The sequence below is a fragment of the Diuraphis noxia genome, unplaced genomic scaffold, assembly GCF_037042655.1.
Source record: "Diuraphis noxia isolate RWA-SAM2 unplaced genomic scaffold, SU_Dnox_SAM2 contig0003, whole genome shotgun sequence".
Classification (NCBI taxonomy): Eukaryota; Metazoa; Arthropoda; class Insecta; order Hemiptera; family Aphididae; genus Diuraphis; species Diuraphis noxia.
The window spans coordinates 45038764-45060957 of record NW_028301713.1 but is presented as its reverse complement, the minus strand read 5'-3'; the positions used below and the strand labels follow the sequence as shown (position 1 = coordinate 45060957).

The window sequence follows — 22194 nt, the reverse complement described above, 5'->3', positions numbered from 1 at the left end:
CTATATATTATTAATTATTATACTATAGTATATACTATATAGTATAATATGATCTAAGGTTGAAACTTAAAAAAGAAATTAGTCAAAGATTAAATTTTAACTTTAATTTGTTTATTGTTATAATAACATTAATAATAACTTATTTTTACCTTTTCACGCTACGCCCCTTATCGAATGTACTCACTATTATGACTTACATGAGTGATGGGGAGAAGAGAACTAAAAAAAAAGAAAAAGGTTTAGATATCTTCTCCAAAAAGACAGCGTATCATAATTCATAGTTACTATACTATACTACTACTGTAGTGGTATCTACATTCTACATTACGACCAAGTCTAGTTTATGTCTCAGTCAGACCAATCATTCATTCAGAAACTGGCCGCAAGTGTTAAACAATACAAATAAAAGAAGACTGTAGCTTTTTAATGTATGGGTGTAGTGGCCAGTGAGGCAATGAATTAAAAAATGGCAGACTTGGCTACAATGTAGATTTCACTATTTTGATAGGCCGACATTTATGGGAGTTTGGAACTTGGCTTTTTTTTACCGTTAGATTTTTGTTGTGGATTATGTATACTAAAAGCTATACATACTATGTCGCATCATAATTCGTACTAATTGCACTTGTGCAATGTGCAGTAGTAGGTACGTATATACGCTGTAACGCAGTACCCACATACATATGCACTTGACAGTACGTCGTACCATTGATTATAATATATATAATTACAATATATTATGGTAGTACACAATAATACTAATAATATTAATAATTATTAACACGTGTTGACGTATCCGTCATACTCACTTCCTAATCGTGGTAAACATGTTTAAGTTTGTTTTCTATTTCAAAAAAAATTGTGCAGGCAATAGGAATAATATTGTATTTTTTATATGGGTATAGGCACGTATAGGTAATCTATTTAATAATCTATTTTTATACTATAAATACTAAGTTTTTTTGTGACGTGCTTAACAAGATAAAAGTATAAAATATTCACACGAGCAACTAAATTTTAGTGCAGAAAACATATATGTGTATAAGACTATAAGAACAAGTCTGTAAATTAATAAGTTCGGTTTTTTTTTTTCAATTACTATACAAATACATCAATTAATTTTAAAATAAGTTAACGAATAATATTAACTTAAATTCAATGAATATGAATGAGATAAGTTAATTATGAAAAAAAATTGTTTATCTACTTCCAAAAAATGTCAAATTTCTGAGCTATATGATGATGACCTAAAACCTTAACAGAGCATTAACAATTTGATACAGAACTATTAAAGTCAGAGCTTAAAATAATACCAAACACAATAAATATGTTTCAACAAAGAAATAAAATAAATATACTTCTTTATTTTTTATTATTAGTATTTCAATTTACTTAAAAAAATTACAATCTACACATTTTGTACAATGAGTAGGTAATATTAACCCTTTCTGTCATATATTTATATTTAAAAAAAAAATACTAATGAATACTAAAAATTCAGCCAAAGAAGATAATAATAGACGAAGCAACCGGGCAAATAAGAAATATATACTTGTCCTCTGGAGAATACCTAAACTATAAGTGAACACAGTTCCATAATCATATTTGTCTATAAAGCTTATGGAAATCAAATGTCCTCTATACAGACGGGACGACGGAAAGGGAAATTTATAGATTGTTGACAACTTAATAATATACACATGAGGAAGAAATTACACAACTGTGATACCTACCTCATAATATTATTATAAGTACCTAACAGTTATCAAGTAGCAGCACCAGTTCTTTTTGAGGCGCCTGGTTGGGTTACCGGGATGAAGTGTTAGTGAAGGTAATTCGTTGATTAGTTGGAGGGAATTATCCTGTTGTTTGGAGTGAAAGCGTTTATAGTAGATAGCAGGAGTTTTGTTGGTGGAGAGTAATTTATGGTCTGAATTTAATTACTCATTTTAGACAAACCAGGTGCACTAGTGATTAGACGTTGGCCGATGTTTTGGAAAGCTTGTATTATTCTTTAATTTAAATTTTTGGTAGAGCCCCAGATTAAGATGCCATACATCCATATTGGTCGAGGAAGAGTTATATATTGAATGATTTTGATATATTGTAATGATAGGTCAGAAAGAAGGAGAGTGGTCTTAAGAAATAGAGTATGAGTCTTATGCTTCTCTTTTAAAACGAAGAGATCAAGCCTCTGTCAAGTGTAAGGCCAAGGTATTTAACTATCGGATGTGTGAGGACTAGACAGCTATGAAGTCTAAGTGAGAAGGTAGTTTTATAAATATAATTATAAATTCAATTAATGCCTAATGGTGAGTGGGGGAGATAAATATGTGTCACTTAAGAAAAATGCAAAAGATAATTTAATTAGGCGACCCTAATTGTGTAATTCTAGCTACGTGCTTCCTATGTACTACTATTATACTATGTATTAGTATAACTTAAATTAGATTAAAATCGTAAATACACAGTTAAATATTATCAAAAATTAGTGACCATAGTTCACCGGCCCAAAGGTTCAATACAAAAATCGGCCCACAGGCTCTCAGATATCCCAGTGGTCCAATCCGTTACTGAAGGTGTCTATGATAATAAATAATAATTACTACCTATGTCTTTGTATTATAAACCATAACATATTGTATGGTTTATAATATTATTATTTTATTTCATACATTATATTGTATATATGTATGTTGTATCATTGTATAAAATATAATATTTGTTGTCTATCGATGATCTGCAAATTAAAAAATTATAAGTGAGGAATTATGCATATGGCATTAGTACGCGCTAGTGCGTTACGTTCTACAAAGTATTATGGAAGATTAGCATAATAGGTATTTACTTTACTAAATGATTAATGAACACATCAAATAAATAAGACAATTATTTATAATTTTCATTATATTGTTTGATTATAGAACAATTATCTAAGTATAATAATTAATCAACAATAAATAATAACTAAATATAAATATGAATAATGTTGTAAAAAAAAAAAATACAATATTTTGTAAATAAATAATAACTTATATAATTTAATAAAATAATAACAATAGGGATGCCACAACGATAATAACTAATGGAAAAAAATAAATAATACGATTTAAAATTAACTTAAAATGTATTTTAATAGCCATATTTAAACTAATTCAACTTCTTTATAGATTATTTTTATTAAAGTTATTCATAGAAAATATGTACAGCCGCAAAAAAACAATTAATTTTTTAATTTTTAAATAAATTAATGACAAAAAAAGATTAAAGTGACTAACAACCCTAAAATGTATTGAGCACCTTGTATGACACATACAAATATTTGATTATAGCTAACTAATATATGACATAATTAAAGTACAAAATATTTAAGAAGCTAATGTATTATTACTTATTAGTATTAATCAATAACACAGCCGATGTGAGCTTTTAATCAGATTGTACAAAAGGCATAAAAAATTGCTTTGTTTTTATACAATTTGAGTTTAATAATACTAATTTTCTTTTTTCTATTAAAATAGGTAGTTGACTACTACCAAATGCTTTTTCTTATAGTTATTCTACACAATAGCTAAATATAAGTTAATCTTCTAGTAATACTAAATTACTCAAAGTTCTCATGAGTTATAATTATAAAGTACAAAATTAAAATATATGATTATAATTGATTAATATTAAATATTAATTGATTTAATTTTTATCCTTAAATAAGCTTCAAAAAATAATATAATACATTTTGAAGATTAATGTAATATAGTAAAATCAAAAACATCAATTATTTCATAATTGTGGAACAAAAAGTTGTATGTAAAAAAAAATTTAATTTAATAAACTAAGACAATTATATTTTATACAATTTTAGAATAAATAGCAACTTTTAAATAATATAATTTAATTTTAAATACATAATTCAAAAATGTTAATTATGGAATGCTGTATTTATAATTACGATGGTATTACTGAAATTCATGATTTGTTATTAAACTTAATATTTAAATAAATAGTAAAGCACTGAATGTTTTTGCAATGCGTACTCGTTTGTATGCTACCTACAGTTTTAATATTCAAATAATCATTTTTTATCTTAGCTTATAAATTAATTTAAATAAACAATTAAGTTTTACTTGGTAAAAAACTCAAAATTATTTAAAAAAATATTTGTCAGCTTTACGTCCAGCCAAAATGCTGAAACACATCAGTTGAATGTATGTATGAGTCTTTTACTTGTCTAAGTGAATAGTTATACCTGATTTAATTTCTTTTAATTCTATGGATAAGCATTTCTTTATTATGATTCTGTATAAGAAAAAAATGTCCACTCTAAAATGTTTCCATTTTAACACCACAAAAATCAGGGGCCCTGGCACATTAACCATAGTAGCAGAAACCTACAAATAAATCTGAACTTTCTGTGGATAATCTCTGTTAGATCAAGTAAATGGTCTCTATTTTATTGAAAATTGTTTTCACTTTATTCTCAAACTTAAACAACCAGCATATATACAATACCCCAAACAAAACCAATTCATACAATAATCAAAAATTACAGAATTATTTATAAATTGTTCTAAAATTTAAAAAAAGTAGATAGTAGGTACTAAACCATCAAAATATAATTACCAGTCAAACCTAATTATTAATATAAAAAAGAAAATTTTAGGTAGCATACTTAATGAAATAATGAGTATCGTTCAATGTTAATATATTGTTATTGTCAAAATTTGAACAATCGAACAATGTAAGACAAAATATATCTTGGTGACACGGTAATACAAGTATCTCGATTTTTTATGAAAATAAGATTTTGGTTTCAAAAGTTTTATAACTTCTTTGTGGTCATATTATATCAACAGTAATAATTTAGAAGTTAATTTGCGTGTTATCGTCGTTATTGTCATACATCGTATCTGAAATTTGACACTAATTATCATTTATCTCCAAGTTCATAGTTTATTAATAGCAATATATTATTATCATAAATAATATTATTGGTTTTGGACTAGATAATATTATTATATCGTCCTGACTCAGCATTATAATTAATATGATTTATTATTGTTGTTAATTTTTATTAAGTATCCATGTTGTTTTATAATAATATATTGATGTTTAATTTTTATAATCTTAACTTAATGCACTATAATTAATTATATTATTTAATATGATACTATTAAAAATAATATATATTAAACAATGGCATCTCATAATCGAGGTAAAAAAATAGCTAACCTTGCAAATATTCCTAATAAAATAAATTACAGAAAAAAAAAAGACATTTTGATTCGTTCGCATCTAATACAAGTGAGAATTTAAAAAAAATACTAATTCATTATATTATTAGCTAGGTAATAATAAGGCAATGTTTATATTGTAATATCACTTTATTTTAGTTGACAATGATAAGTTTTCATCATGTCAATTTGTGCAATTGAATAATGATTCTAAAGAATTGATTACTAAAATTAATAAGCCATCTAACAATATTGAACCAAAGTATAATGCGATTACCAATAGTAATAGTACTAGAAATGTAGATACATTCACATCTGAAATTGGTAAGTATATAATATATTATAATTAATAATAATAATAGTGATTTTGATGAGTAGTTTTTATCAGAATAATAATATTATTTCAGTATTATATATTTTAAAATTTTTTTTAGTTGACATTGATATTTCAACATGCAAATTTGTGCAATTAATTAATAATAATTTTATATTACACAGTAGTAATGACAGAAAATGTTGATACATTTCAAACTGATATTGGTACTTATATTAACAATAAAACAGCAATATTTTTGAGTTAATAATATTTTTTTATTATTATGTTTGTATTTTATTTTAGTTGAAAAACATGATTTAAGTATAAACAGAAAAAGACGAAATGAATGGCAAAGAGAACAAACAAAAAGAAATAGAATGTCCAGTAAGACCTACTTAGGCTACCAAAGAAATGAGATGATGCAAGTTTCATACGGTGTACAAAAACAGGAAAGACAAATGTCAGAAACTTGTCATCAATCGTTTGTAAAAAATCAATCTAAAGATTTTGTAGTTTGTTTGATGAGGTTTAGAGACTTGCTTTATTTAATACATTTTGGGAAAGTAATTGGTACGAAAAAAAGACATTTGTGATAAATACGGTTATAACAACACAAACTAAAATGTCTACTACTGAAGAAATATCTAGAAGAAATATTTTCAACAAATATCACCTAAGATTCAAACAATTAGAACAACAAGTATGTAAAATAAACGTATCTTAATATATTAGGGCTAAAAGAGTCTATAGTCCATAACTGGCTGAAGAAATCTTCACATGGTTTTCATAATTCTAAAAACAACAAGTGTACACCTCAAGCTTCTTTAACTAGAGAAAATGAAAACAAACTCAATCTTATTAAAAAATATAATTGTTCTTTAGAAGAAAGAAAACAAATACTAACAACTTGGTTTGAAAAATTACCAAAAATGCCTTCTTATTACTGCAGAAAGACCAAAGACCGATTATACCTGGAACGACCGTTTGAAAGTATAAGTCAAATTTTGAACTGTATGTGAATTATTGTAAAAATCTGATACAAAAATCTTTAAGCAAGACTTTTTTAATTGGTTTATGAAAATAAAATAGTTTTCAATATTTGGGCCAAGAAATGATCAATGTGATTTATGTATTTCATTCAAGGAGAAACATGTGAGCCAACACATAAATAAAATAAAAGAGCACAAGAAGAAAAAAATTTAGATAAAACTATAGCAGAAAGTGATACAAGTGTAACAGTATTTACTATGGACATGATGGCTGTCAAGTTGTGTACCATTTTCAAAGCTAGTGCATTGTATTATAACATGAAACTTAAAGTACATAATTTCACATTATACAACTAAGCCAATCGAGAATCCATGAACTATTGGTGGCATGAAGGGGACAAAGAGACAGAAGCATCAATATTTTGCTCAATTCTTATAAAACATATTTTTAATTTGTGTATTTTAAAACCAGCAACAACAAAATTGTTCTACATCAGATGGATGTGGATATCAAAACAGAAATTTAATATTATCTAATGCATTATTACATTATTCAATCATTCATAAAATCAAAATCAAACAAAAATATCTTATCTAAGGCGTCACACAGATGGAGTGTGATAGTGTGCATATTACAATAGAACGGCATTTGAAAGACAAAGAAGTATATTTACCATAAAAATTTGGAAGGTTGACTGAAGAATCACAAAAATCACCAGCTAAGCCATGTCAAGCAACTCAACTAAATTATAATGATTTTTTAAATTATAAATCATATAAACAAAGATATAAGTCCATTAAGCCTGGTAATTCTAAAGGCGCATACACACGAGCGAACAAAACTAGTGAATGCTCATGCACGTGCGTGTGCAACTCATCATGTGAGTATGTAGACAATGTTCACGAGCATTCGGAAGTATTCGTCAGCATTTGCCGAATAGGTCGAATAGACTTACATGGCGAGCCGATCACTGTCAGTATTTTTGTCATGCTCAAAGGAATACTGTGAGCACATAAGTTTTTTGTCCACACGAACAAACAGAATTTATCCAAATGCTTATGTGTGCTCGTTCGAGTTCGAATGAGCTCACTTCGAACATAGCACAATGTTCGATCGTGTGTACGCACTTTAAAGGAGATCCGGAAGTCAAAGTTATTCGATCACTGAAATATTATCCAACTACAGAAAAAATATTTTACAAGCTTTCATTTGATAATGAGTACCTATTTGGAAACTCCACAAAAAGTACTTAGAGTTTAAAATTATCAAAACTATACTCAAGTTCAATATTGTTGACACTCTCAAAATGAAATGATCTTCAACGTCTAAAACCATATTTGCCAAGTGATACACATACCTTTTATGATGGACTGAAACATGAGACTACATTACATCTAGGAAAGAAAATCAAAGTATGATATTTCTTGTGTACCTATTTGTAATCACAAATTTAAATTAATAATATAAAAGGCTGTTATTTTTAATATTAATTTTGTTATTAGTAGTTATTTAATCAAAGAAAGAAAAATGTATAAGTTTTGTGTATTTGTTATCACAATTTTTAATAATTAACACAAGTGGCGTTACTTTTAATATTTATTTTATTATTAGTAGTAGTAAAGTTAATTAATGTATAATTTAGAGTATTTTTAATTGTATTAATAAAAAATGAGACTGTTATTAATAGCTGTTATTAAATGTTTATAATAATGTTTTTATACAAAGTAATAATAATAATTTAAAATAAAAAGGTTTTCACAAAATACCACGTATCTGTATATATTTAAATTTGAATAAGCCGTATCAACAAAATGTATCTAAAAGAATTCTATGTTGTAACGACTTTTCAATGTGAAATACTATGATTATAAAGTGTGTGTTGGATAATATTAAAATATGTTGGTAACCATGGTTGGTGTTTGAATAAATCAGTAGTCAGTCTCTCCTGAACAATAGCCAAAATTGAGATACGTTGTATTACCGCGTCACCAGTGATATATTATATATCAATGCATTGGGAATATGTATACAATATATTTTCCGAAAACTTGATATAAAACAAAACAAGCTCGATAAAAATAATTTTTTGATCATCTAACAATAATGGACACATAATATTATATATTAATTAATAATAAATAACAAAATATCACAAATATGTTAAGATAATAACATAACAAGATAAAAAAATTATTTATACTATATTTTTAGGCTATTTCAATCATTAGGCATTTAAACAAGTTTTTTTTTAAATTTAAATCAGTCAATATTACACGGTGCAAGTAATTTGGAATTATATTGGACATTTTTTAAATGTATTGTTAAATCACAAAACATAATTATAAAAATAAAATTCATAGTTATAAAGTCTACTAATTGAAAGCCTTTGAATAATAAACAAATAAAACAATGATGTGCCTAAACACACGACCACAATCATTATAAGATGTAGAACAGCCGAAGACACTGGTGACATTATTGACCACTCAGTAACTTACATATAAAAATAAATAGACTACAACTATAAATTATTTTGGCATAAGGTATAGCAACACCCCTACCTCATTTTGAGAGTCCTTAAAAACTTTTAAAAAAAGTAGAAACGTTACTTTGAATATATTACTATTTTTATGCATTGTAAAATTTTTGAATTTTTAGGTTTTTTTGATACATTTGTTGGTAAAAATTGTTTTTCTAGAACAAATAGTTAGAAAATTTAATATGACATCCCCTTGTTCAATAAATTGTCGTAAATTATTTATAAATATTGAAAGTTATGTATACCTATATGCAACATTTTTTATTTATTGAAATAATTTTTTTAATTTTTTAAGTATACAGGGTGATTCTTTTATCAAAAAACACTCATTATTTAAAAAAGTATTAACTATTTTCAAAATATTTTTTATTCTTATAATTTTTTTTACTTTATGTTGTCATTCAAAAAAGTAAAAAATTAAAAAAATTATAAGGATAAAAACATTGGTTTTTTAACAATTTGAAACTATGTAAAAAAATATTTTGAAATAAGTCAACACTTTTTTAAATAATGAGTGTTCTTTGATAAAAGAATCACCTTGTATAGTTTTAAGTTGATGTTACAAAGCCAAATATATAATTTATAATAATACTATATTATGCTCAAATCATATTATACTAATATATGATCTACGACTTCAAGCCAAAATAATATATAATTATATTCAATATCCAACTATAGAAGTTGTTAATACTGGTCAGATGTACCTTATCTTACAAACCATGATTGGACGTATAAACACAGCAATAAAATAATAAAAAGGGTATCTTTATTTGCTTAAGTCTGTCTAAATAATATTTAGTATATACCAATTATTAATATTTTGAATTTTTTGAATTTTTAATATCAAATTAATTATTAAGCTGTTATGCAAGATATATCATAAATATTTTACCTCAAGAAAGTAAACAGCTAGTAGGTGATTGCAAGCTTACTACAGATGCTGTATCAAAATTAGTTGTATTGTCTTGTATTTCATCACAACTAGAATCTAGTGCAATAACTGGATGACAATCTGTTTGTATACTATGATCAGTCATTTCTGATGTGGTATGACTACCACCAGTACCTTCACTTGCTGATCGTGATCTAGATGATTGTGTCAGAACGCTGGTCAGTGAAGAAGAAGATGCTTGTGGAGTAACAGTAGGTGCTGGCTGTTTAGATGTTATGATTCGATTTAATACACCTAATTGTGCTTGACACGTAGACATGAAAGGTCGATAACCAAAGCTAAAAATTAAATAAAACAGAATATATAATTATTTATTTAAAATGTTTTTAAATTTATTTTTAGTGATAAGATAAATGTAACAATTGTCAGGTGTATATTGCCATTTTCCCTAACCTAACCTAACCTAACCTAACCTAACCAGTGGTCACAGAGCAGTCAACGTGTCAAGTATACAATATTTCAGAAAATTTATGTTAAAAAGTAAATCCACTAATTAAATAATTTAGAAAATTATTCAAATAATATCAAATATTAGATAGGTGGCCAAATAGGTAATGTATAAAATTGTTTTATATAAGTCTTATATTCTTATCTTTTTCTTGGTTAATAATACTTGATTTATTGCATTTAATAAATAGATTTCTGACATATTGATTAATGGTTAGTTTGTTATCCTGAAAATATGTTTTTAATAGTTAGGCCATGAATCAAGACATAGTTTGTGGGCTAAACATGATCTTTGAATACATTTTTAACATCTCTCTATATTGCAAATAAAGTAATAATACAATTTGGTAAATAAATTAATCCTAAAAATAAAAATAATGTTGTACTTTTATGTATTTAAAAGAAATAACAAATCAGTTTAGTAGATTTTGTCCTGTAAAATACTACTTCTTCTATACGACTTAAGGTATAAAAAATAAGACGTTTCAAGTAAGAAAGTACAAACTGATTTTTATAATGAATCTATTAATATTGAATACATTTGTTTCATAGTTTTCAGAAAAGTTGTTAGATAAAATACATAAATATTAAATAATGATAAAAGATTTTAGTTAAATGTTATGTATATTGTGTATAAATAATATATAATACCATTCATTGCAACTCCATTGGTACAGTAAAATAAATGCTTGTTTCAACCTAGATACAGAATCATAACTATGTTCCGGTGACCTGGCGATAGATATAAGTCTCTGTACAGCTAAAGCATCACGAAGAAATACTGATACAATAAAACTCCACTCCAAACAGCCAGCTTCAAATAATAATTGCAACAAATATCTGTAATAAATTGTATTTATTATAATATTTATAAAATTAATTAAAACTATTGGTAATAACCTAAGTTGAACTTCAGCTTTTGAAGTGTCTTGTGATAAATGTTCACTGGAAAGTTGTTCTAACATATGTGCATTAGGAATAATATTCCAGTTATCAATATTAGCCTGTGTTCTTTCTTCATTCCATAACAGAGCATCTTCAGATTCACTAATAGTACTAGCTTCATCTTTAAATAAAACCATCACGTTAAGGCAAATAATAAAGATTAAATCTTTTAAAAATGTTTTACTAACCAATCCCTGTAAGGAATCCATCTTGTGGATATTGTGAAGAAACTTGAGGAACATCTTGACAACTCATATAACCACTATCTCCAACAGCACTACCACCATCTACCCATTTAGGTTTATCAATATTAAACAACATACCCGATGGAGGTGGAGAACGTTTCTGAATAGGAGTTAGTGGTCTTGATATAGAAAAATCAGTATAAAGACTTCGCAAAGCCACTATATAGTTATCAATTCGAGCTGCTCCATTCCGTTCTTTTGCTAACCATTCAACTAAATGAAAGTCTAATCGAGCAGCAAAATATCCAAGTGCTCTTAGCTTGTAGTTAGATAATAATTTAGCAGCATGTTTTTGAAGAATTGTGTCAGTGAAGAATTCTTCAAGAATGGAATTACAAGTAGCTGTATCCTTTCTAAAAAGCATTTACATAATTGTACAAAAATAATATAAATATACTATAGTATTAACCAGGAGGTCACCAAATAGCAGCCCACGCACAAATTTTATCCTGCCCGCAAACAAGAAAAAAAAGTTAATATTATAAATTCTAGTGTTGTAATTCATTAGTTTTTAATGATACTTGAAATTTTTAAGGTCTGTAAACAATTTTAAGATTCTTAATGGCACTTCAAAAATATTAATTGGTGACCCCTGATATAAATGATTAAATAGACAAAAATAACACAAACCCATTTTCTGATTTTCCATTTGAAAGTACAGACCTTTTTCTTTGTGAACTATTTTGCTCTGTTCTACTATCAGTTCTTACAAAAGTAGAACTCATATCTATTTTAGGTGTAGTACTGGTACTAATACTTCTTCCTCTTACCTGAAAATAATTGTTATTTAATAATTAATAATTCAAATTAATTTTGTTTATTGTCACTTTAAGTACCTGAATGTTTCCCATTAAAAATGATAAGTCTTCCTCGTTTGGGTTCACTGTACTTGCTTGTCCTATCATACTATATTTTGCCGGAAAAATGCATGATGTTCTTGGAGAATCTGCATCATTTGGATCTAAACCACAATATGAGTTAAATAATTAATCTGTAAAAAAAGTCTGAGTATTTTCTTACCAATTGCTTTCAAAAATCTTACAAGGTCTTTAGATAAATCCCATTGGCAACTATCTAATGCTGAATCCAATAACAAAGTAGCATATTTACAACTGACCGAAGATGATTCTAAATTCTTGAGGTAAATTAAAAAAAAAAATTAAAAGAACAATATATATTAAATTATTATATTAAATGAATTTATATAAGACATGTGTATTTGAATTTCTATTAAATATCAATTATTAAATAACAATTAATTATAATTTAAATTTCAGTTCAATATACCAAATCAAGGTTATATAAATAGAAAGATTAGTATTTTTGTTACAACTAATAATATTAAATAAACCAATTTTTGAACTTACCTGGAGTATTATAAGATATGAAGCAGCAGTATTTAAATTTTGTCGTTTTAGACATTCTTGAAATAGATCTTTAGGTTTACCAGCAGCAGAAAATAAATAAGGCCATAATGCAATTTCAGTTTTACGAGCACACTGAACAACAGTTTCTAAATAAAGATTTGGAAATTCTTGTATAAATTCTATAACACTAGGTAATTGAGCATCTGGTATTGGTTCCTTGCTAGTAGCTTCTTCTTCTAAAACCTTTAAAAGTAAAATAATTTATTACTTAAAAATATTATTAATATTATTAAATTGTTCAAGTAATAAGTGAAATAAAACATACTTCATGTAACAATAATTCTAGAGAATGAGAAAAATATGGTAAATTTGTACAGCACCTAGCTACTTCCCAAGCATGGAAACCTAAGTTACGCCGTATCAATTGTCTTAATATTTGATGTAAATAAACTTGGCTCTGTAAAATTTAAGTTGATTATAAAAATTGAATAAGTATAAAATTCATATTTGATAAATACCGTTCTTTCTACTTGACAAAATGGCAATGAAAAAACACTAGTGGTATCAGATGTGTATAATAATGTATCATTTTCTGCACCCAATAATATAGCATCTTCAAAAAGTATAGCTGAAACAATCAAACATGAAATTATTTTATTTTTATTTTCATCACTTTTGATTGACATAATAATAGAAATAACAAATCTTTTTAAATACATTTTATATGATTATATATGTCTTTAAAATCCTATCTCCTAAACTGTGTATGTTTTATTTAAGCAAATGGTTATTTGTAATTTGTAAAACTGCTAGACTATAGAAGTATTGAAATCATACTAGTAGGTTACAATCATAAGCGTGCGCACGGGGGAGGCAGTGGAGGCGGTTGCCTCACCTGCGAGATTTTCCTCTACACCAAAATATTATATTATATCTACCAATTGGTGAAAATCGGGTGGGGGGATTGGAGTCTGGACCTCCTTAGCTAAAGTATTGCCTCCCCTGCCAAGAATACCTACGCACGCTTATGGTTACAATATTTACTAAAGTAGTTCATACTTAATTAATTAATAAATTCAAGAGGAAATCATACCTAATGGATAAATTTTAAGTTGAAATGGCAACATAATTCTTTTCGACATAAAAGTATGTGACTTATCCCCATTTTTTGGAAATAATGGTAGCCAAACTCTCATTCCATGAGCACCACAAAATAACCAAAGCGCTTCAGTCAGATGAGGCTTATCACGGCGGTATTGGCTTGAAACCCAAGCATTCTCTACACAAGACGCCAATAAAATAGGAGATGGAATAACTTGTGACTAAATTAACATAATTAAAATATTATTAGTTTTTAACTTACATATTTTAACATATTGCTTATATACATAAAAATAAATATTTTTAGTTTTTGGGCATCAGTTAAATATAGCATTAAGGTCTTACAGTATTAAACAAGTATACAACCTAATACCTAATACATTTTTAAATTAAGGGATGGAAATCCAAACCGTACTATTGTCAAAATACTGATTTTCTGTATCATTTTTTCTATTATAAATGTAATTTAACCGAAGCCAAAGAAATGTAATGTATAATGGATTACAGATTCCTTGTTTTTTAAAAATTCATTTATTGAGTATAATTCCTATTTTAATGGCATTTCAAAATGTACAATAATCCAAAACATTGAAGTAATAACAATAGTACGTATTGGAAAATTTAATGGAAATAGTTCATTATTAAAACTATTAAAATGTATACCAAAACATGCTTTTTCCAAAATAAAATATTTTAATATTTCCAGACGTTTCTATTTATTATTGTTATGTAACTATTATTCTCTTATTTTCTCTGGCTCTACCATTAGGTTAGGGTATAATCTATACCTAAACTTCTAAAACTTAAATGCTGATTTAACCGGGAAACAGTATGTTTTTATCTATTCTGATGACGCAAATCAATTTGTCGATGTCTTTTCCCTAATAATCAATATCTAACTCGCATTTTTCAATTTTGGCAATATGTTTTTGATTTCCACCCCGCAATTTCCATGACAACAAAATGTGTTAATTAATATTATTTTATGCCATAAATGAGATAAATAAAATTATATATGTAAGTTATATTAATAGATATGAAGTTATGAATAAAAAATCTGATAAATTAAATTTATTGAGAAGTAAAAAAAATTATATTCAAAGATTCACAATTTATAAGATTTATAAATTAATCTAATAAAACATTATTTTTAAAACAAAAATCAAGCAATGTACATTATTCAAATCCAGATTTTGTTCCAGAGTGGAAAATTAAGATGATTCAAGAGGCTAGCATATGGCCTGTTTTTTGTTCAAAAATATCTGACAGGAAATGATTATAACGCCTCATAGAATGATTTGATTTTGGTTGTTTTTTTTTTAATGGAAAATACTTTTTTTAAGGTGTATTAGACTTTGGTTTTTAAATTTTGGATTGGAAATCAGCAACATCCACTTAACACACAATAATAAAATTAATTTTTTGTGTAACATAAATTCTTTTGGAATTTTTAGATTTTTAAGGGACAGATGATTTACAACAAAAAATTGAAAGGTTTTAAATGTCAAGATGAATGTAGATATAACACTATTTTAAAAATCATTTATCAGTTATTACATGTTTGTTTAAACCTAGGAAGTTGAAGTGTATCTAAAACTCACTACATTTTTTATACTTAAGTTACCTATGTTTTTCTATGTTAAAAATAAAATCAATACAACATCAATGTAAGTATATGTGCATATTTGGGTTTTAAATTTATTTATCAAAGCAATATTTTTATGATTATTTATTTATTGGTCTAACAAATCATTTATGCATGTAGTTTCAACTAATAATTTTTTTTTTAGGTTTAAATAAAATGGTCTAATATTTTTATAATTATTAGTTCTTTCATGCTTTATAGTAATTTGCAACTTTTTTTGTATACAATTTAGCCAACGTTTTTTTTTTTTTTAATTTTCACAGTAAAGCATATTTTGATATTCATTAATTTATTAATAAAAATAAATGTTTGTCTCATTTTTAAGAGAATAAATGTAGGTTAATTTGGAGAAAATTATTTTTAGCATTATATTTCAACTTTTTAAAACATAAACATTTGAGCACAAATCATAATATATCACATGATTAACTGGTACTAACCAAATTGTAATATATGAAGAACAGTTATAATTAAAAATTAAAATATTCAATTTCAATTATAATTTAATGTTTAAAATAATAAAACTAATTAATACATTACCTGATCATCACAACTTTGCTGGTTTACTAACAACAAATTTCCATTAATATTAAGTAAAAAATTATCTCTAACAGTAGAACCTTTAATTTTTGGTTCAATGCGAAGAGTTGTAAGTAGAACAGAAACCACACAAGTAGGATGTATACATAAAGCTGACATATCAATAGTTTGTACTCTGTCTAATATTGCTAAAATTAAAATTAAATTATATGATTAATCATCAAATTATATAAGTTCACTACGATCACACTATAAGGTTTTAAAACTTACAAGCGTGCATATGGATATTTGATATTTTAAATAACAAAATATAGTAGGCTAACTTTTAATGCAAGTTAAATTTGTTTTTATCTTTTTGACCCACTCACAATATAACAAATTACCACTCAACAGAACCAATCTTGTACCTACTAGAATTGGATTTTATTATTTAATATAAGAATGAATTGACTGATTATTTTAAAACTTGAAATTAAATTATTCTTTGTTTTTATGTTGACTTTTTAACAATATTTAATCTGTTCTGCAATACATGTATTTTTAAATTGTTATATTTGATTTAATCATAACTTGAATACTAATTGAAATATTATAAGAAGCTAACATACAATTACATTAAATATTCTTAACTTTGAGAGTGATATAAATGCTAATTCACTTCAATACTAAAACTAAGCTAAGTACACAAGATTGGCTCAGCTGAACATAAATTTTGTAATGTTGTAAGCGGCTCGAAAAAACAAAATAATCTAAAAATGCACCAATATTTTCTTGAAAATTTAATATACATTTAAAATTACCCATATTGTGATTAGGTGATATTTCAATATTAAATAAATTGACAATCCCATCAGAACAAAATACTGCTAATCGGCTTCCCAAACAATCAAGTAATAAAGCTTGTCCAGTTAATTGGTACGAAATCATATGATCATTAGATAATCTAGAATCTCCATTATATATCCGCACTTGATGTTCATCAACAGGCACACTGTAACATCCACATATGATATAGCATCGCCACCATAAAACTCCACCAGTTACTATCATATCTTTTTCTTGTATTTCATTGCCAAATAGTTTCCAGCGGTGGGTAATTAAAGAATAATGAGCAAGACCACAACGCCCAGCAATTACTATATGTTTGCCATCATCATCAATACAAGACGTCTGGAATTAAAATGAATTGTTAATAAATATAGAATAAACATCTAAAAAAAATTTATTAAATTTACTCTAATTGGCCAATTTGTTCCTAAATATGGAGAAGGTGCATAAACAATGATCCATTGTTTATTTTCAACTAAAGCACTGGTGATAGTTAATTGGTCTTTAGTCTTGTTATTGGATTGAGTCATTTTATACACTTTGGTAAGACCAGATGTTACATTCAAATATAATTTATCTTCACCTTGGAGATACAAATGCGGACGATGGCTCTAAAATACATAAATTCATATTATGCTTTTCGTAATTAAATATTTTTATTTTGAATGACCTATTATTTTACAATTAATTAGAAAACAATATTCAAATCAAATAGTAATTCTGAAATTAATTAACATAATATTTTATTAATAACTTACCATAGTTGGATTGACAGCTAGAGCACTTTTTAAAAATGACATTTGTAATACTGTATCATCATGTGTATCTTTTGAGGCTCCATTAATCATCCATAGTTGGTAGCCTTCTATAGACCATTCCATGGAAATAATATTGAGAGGATTTCTAGAGCTTAAATCGATGTTTACACTAAAGTTCCATGCCAATGAGCAAACTAATAAAGCTCCAAAAGTACTCCATACAGCGAAGCCACCATTCTCCCACGCCATTACTAAGGCACAGCCATCAGGCGTCCATCGAGTACACCTCACAGAACCTAATCCTCCGCCTGGCCATACTTGGCTGGGAATCATAAGTTTATGAGATAATTGTAAGCCACCGGTGCGTTCATCAAGACCAAATACAATACCTTGGGAACTAAAATTTCAAAATACAAGCGTTGAATAATTATTTTAAAATTAAATTTATTACAATAACTAACTTTTTTAGTCCGTACGCAATCAATCTATACTTGTGGTTCAAACTTGTACAAGTAGCAGTATCAATATTAGGAGCCCAAATACCTTGTACTTGCTATTTTGATAAAAATGCAATAAGATGTTATTTTTAAATGTTCTTATACTTTATTTTTCAAATATACCTTACATTAGGATCAAACTTTAAAGATGATGCTGTAAGTAATGCTGCACGACCATCATTCAAAATAATTCCAAAACCTCCAACTAATGGTGAGTATTCCATATCAATAATAAAAGTATCTTTGCTAGTTAGTGGTACAGCTATAGAATTGAAACGCAAATAATAATAATACAAATTTACATACAAATATTTAAATTTAGTAACAAATCACAATAGTTTACCATTAGAAACATGTAGATCAATTGAAAATGGTGTTCTACGAAGATCTAAACAATAATCTCGATTGATGGAACTATTCCAGTGATATCGCAATACATGTCCTTTACATGTAGACACCATTAATTCATCGCGAATACAAGCCATACATTCAACACTACCATCAACACAAACTATTTTATCCTAAGCAATTTAAACAAAATTAATCAAAATGTCACTTACATAAATTATGTAAATAATTTTAAAATATTAGGTATATTACTTGTTTAATATGTAAAGATGGTATGGTCTCTTTCACAAATAGCTCATCATTTTCTCTTTTTAGACTAGATATATGGGAATCTTCTAAGTGATACAAGCTTCCAGGATCACCAATAATACTCAAATTGTAAAATATTAAATAACCTTTAGTAGTCTACAAAACAGTTAAATAAAGATATATTTTAGCTAGTAGTTATTAAATATTTATAGAACATAAAAAAATAAATACTAACCACTATGACCAACATACTGGAATCTGGCCTCCATTCTACACGTCGATTAAAACCAATTTCATCAAGACTCTGTGGAGATCTTGTGTATGAAGTGATTTTCACACATGGCTATAAAAGATATTGGGTTAAATTATAATTATTTTCTAAACTTAATAAAGAGGAAACAACTATAATAATAAGGCTTGAAATAATAATTAATCCATGATAATGAGTTTGGAAACTATACATAAGTGTATGGTGATTGAAAAATTGTAGTTTTTACTAATAATTTGTAAAAATGGCCAATTGTACAATAAATACTAATTCAATATTACATATATTTTATATTTAAAGAAAAAATTTCTAAGGATTATTATCATAATCAGGGATCGGATTTTAAAGTACTAAAAATAACTGAAACATATACAATAATATGACCAAAAAATCTTTAAATAAGCGCTATAATACGAAAAATAGAAAAATGAAAATCCTATTAAAATATATATATATATATATATATTGCTATATTTTAAATTATAATTTATATTTTTATAGGTTAGGTTTGGCTAACCTAACCTAACCTAACCTTAATTAAAGGAAAAAATGGGGGCGAATATGATGCTCAGTGAATCAATTTGAATATTTCTATATTTTATAACTAACAAGGCCAGTCATTTAAATCGCAGATTTAGAGTCTAAGGAAGGGTTTTATCTCATGTTTAAGATAAATACCTACCTTAAGATTTATCAGCCTTATTATTAATATAATTTTCTTAATATAGTACATATATATATTTTTTTAAGATAAATTATAATTTCATATAATGAGAAATGTATTATATTTTAATTGATCCACATGAATAAATAATAATTAATCATTATTTTTTTAGTAATAGGATAAGTTTGAAAACCTATCAATAATAATTAGGTATTTGAAAACTATTGACCTATTTATTAGGTGATACTAAACGAGACTATTTATTTAATCATAATAAAAATGTTTAACTTACAAAGCTTAATATTCATATTGAGCTGTTTTAAACAAACACATTGTTTTATAGAAACAATGCACACATTATTTGAACTAAATTTAAAATGGTTAATGTTTCGTCAATAAAATCTTACAATTGAGTGGATTTTTTAGGCAGATATTGGAGTTTTTTAAACTAGTACTAGTATCCTATATTAAATCGGGAGAAATTTTGAATGTTAGAAAATTTATAAGCTGTCAAATCAGCACAGAAGAGGTATAACTTAAGATAGACAGCAATGTGCATTAACATTACTTGAGGATGCCCACAACTCACCTTGCAAAACCAAATTTCCAATCGCTCAATAGACAATATAGCGAATAGAATTTTGTCTCTGTTGCAAATCACCTGGACAAGGGTGCCAGCAGCGTGAGCTGAAGCCAAAACTTTTGGCCAGCCTATCGGAAAATACATGGTTATTGCACTAGGATGAACAAAATACGCGCTTTCGCAATCACATAGATCCCACTTGCAATTTATAACCAACGTTCGTTTTAATTTGACATTACTGGTACAATAGTGTACTACTCCACTGCACTACAAGCATTTATAAAAATTAACATTATACTTTAGTGGGTTACTGGATTAATATTTTAATAATAACATTATAATTTATAACATTAACGTCAACAATTAATGTACACGTTATCATTTATCAATACACTTTGGTGTCATCGTGAACCACGGACTAAGATAATATATTATAATAATATCGTTCTGTGATAACATGGACGTGGTTAGTCACCAATCAATTTAGTACTGGGTAAAATCTAGAAAATAAATATTTTAATTTATTATAGCAGTTATAGATTAATAACAACTAAACAACAATCTATTCCGTGATCCAAGCACGGCGTAGATGATTCAATAAAGTCATAGAGTAATATAGAGAGGGCATAGTGTATACCGTACGTGTTAAGAAAGTGAAGCCGGGCAATCGGAACAGTACTCACTTAACGAAACTATAAGCCGCAAGATAGCGTGCAAAACCTAACCTCAAATTTATATTTTGTACGTTTTTCATTTTAAAAATTTTATTTTCAATAACGTTTTTGTGTTTGCTGAATTGACTCATACGGTCAATCGTTCATACTCAATTGACAATTACTCAAATCTTAATTCATTTCATATTTCGCATTTTCGGCTTTCGCGTTCGCCGAATTTTTACTTGTTAGTTGTTGTTTACTTTATCGACTTTGTTGTGCGTCTTTAAATTATTAATTCTATACATTTCAAGTACAGTTTTAATTTGAATTGCAATGCCAAGCTGTAATTTGTGTGGTAGAACACAAAACTCTAAGAGTAAAGAGAAACAAATTACTTTTCACAGGTGAGTGAGATTTATTAATATTTAATCCACTGACAAGTCATTACCTTGTATACAATTGTATTGTTGTGCTGTTGTGCACACTTATAAAGTATCTATAAATCTATAATAGTTCCGCTATTATTTTTTTTTTCCTAATATAATATTTTGAATGATTTTGCTTACACAGGTATCCAAAATGTCCAGAGATCCGTGAAAAGTGGATTGAGTTCAGTAGACACTATGATGAGCATAGAAGCATAATAGTAAATGATAAAAGTGTTGTGTGTTCCGCTCATTTTGTGGCTGACTCTTTTAATGTGTATATTAAAAATACTATGTTGAAACCTACAGCTATACCATCATTAATAGTTCAACGTGTTCGTTTTGTAAGTTAATTGTACATAATAATTTTTTATTCATTATAGGTACTAAATTTAATATTATTGTATTATGTTAGGGTAAATTAGATTATCCCGAGATAACAACAAATTTGAATTCTAATGAGGAACAAAAAGTGGATGATATAGAAGATAAACTTAGCATCATTTCAAAATCTCCTAAGGTATTTGAACCTGAAATGGATGGAGTTGAGTGTCTGGAACCAAGTAGTTCTAAAGGCAAAATTGCAATTACCAATGA

General features: G+C 26.7%; 1 protein-coding gene across 1 annotated transcript; it reads right to left on the bottom strand.

Annotated features, from left to right (window-relative positions):
- Positions 1-2996: 2996 nt before the first annotated feature.
- Positions 2997-20950, bottom strand: Rich (Guanine nucleotide exchange factor subunit Rich). The gene is made up of 22 exons (XM_015512987.2): positions 20523-20950; positions 19237-19344; positions 19005-19157; positions 18748-18925; positions 18533-18666; positions 18369-18460; positions 17908-18304; positions 17557-17760; positions 17122-17491; positions 16322-16509; positions 14129-14357; positions 13554-13663; positions 13361-13492; positions 13036-13278; positions 12689-12803; positions 12505-12629; positions 12299-12438; positions 11612-12021; positions 11379-11544; positions 11130-11318; positions 9972-10309; positions 2997-4185 (listed from the first exon to the last, which is right to left on the bottom strand). The coding sequence occupies exons 1-21, from the start codon at positions 20658-20660 to the stop codon at positions 9973-9975; spliced, it is 4158 nt and encodes a 1385-aa protein (XP_015368473.1). The 5' UTR covers positions 20661-20950; the 3' UTR covers positions 2997-4185; position 9972.
- Between the last annotated feature and the right edge of the window lie 1244 nt (positions 20951-22194).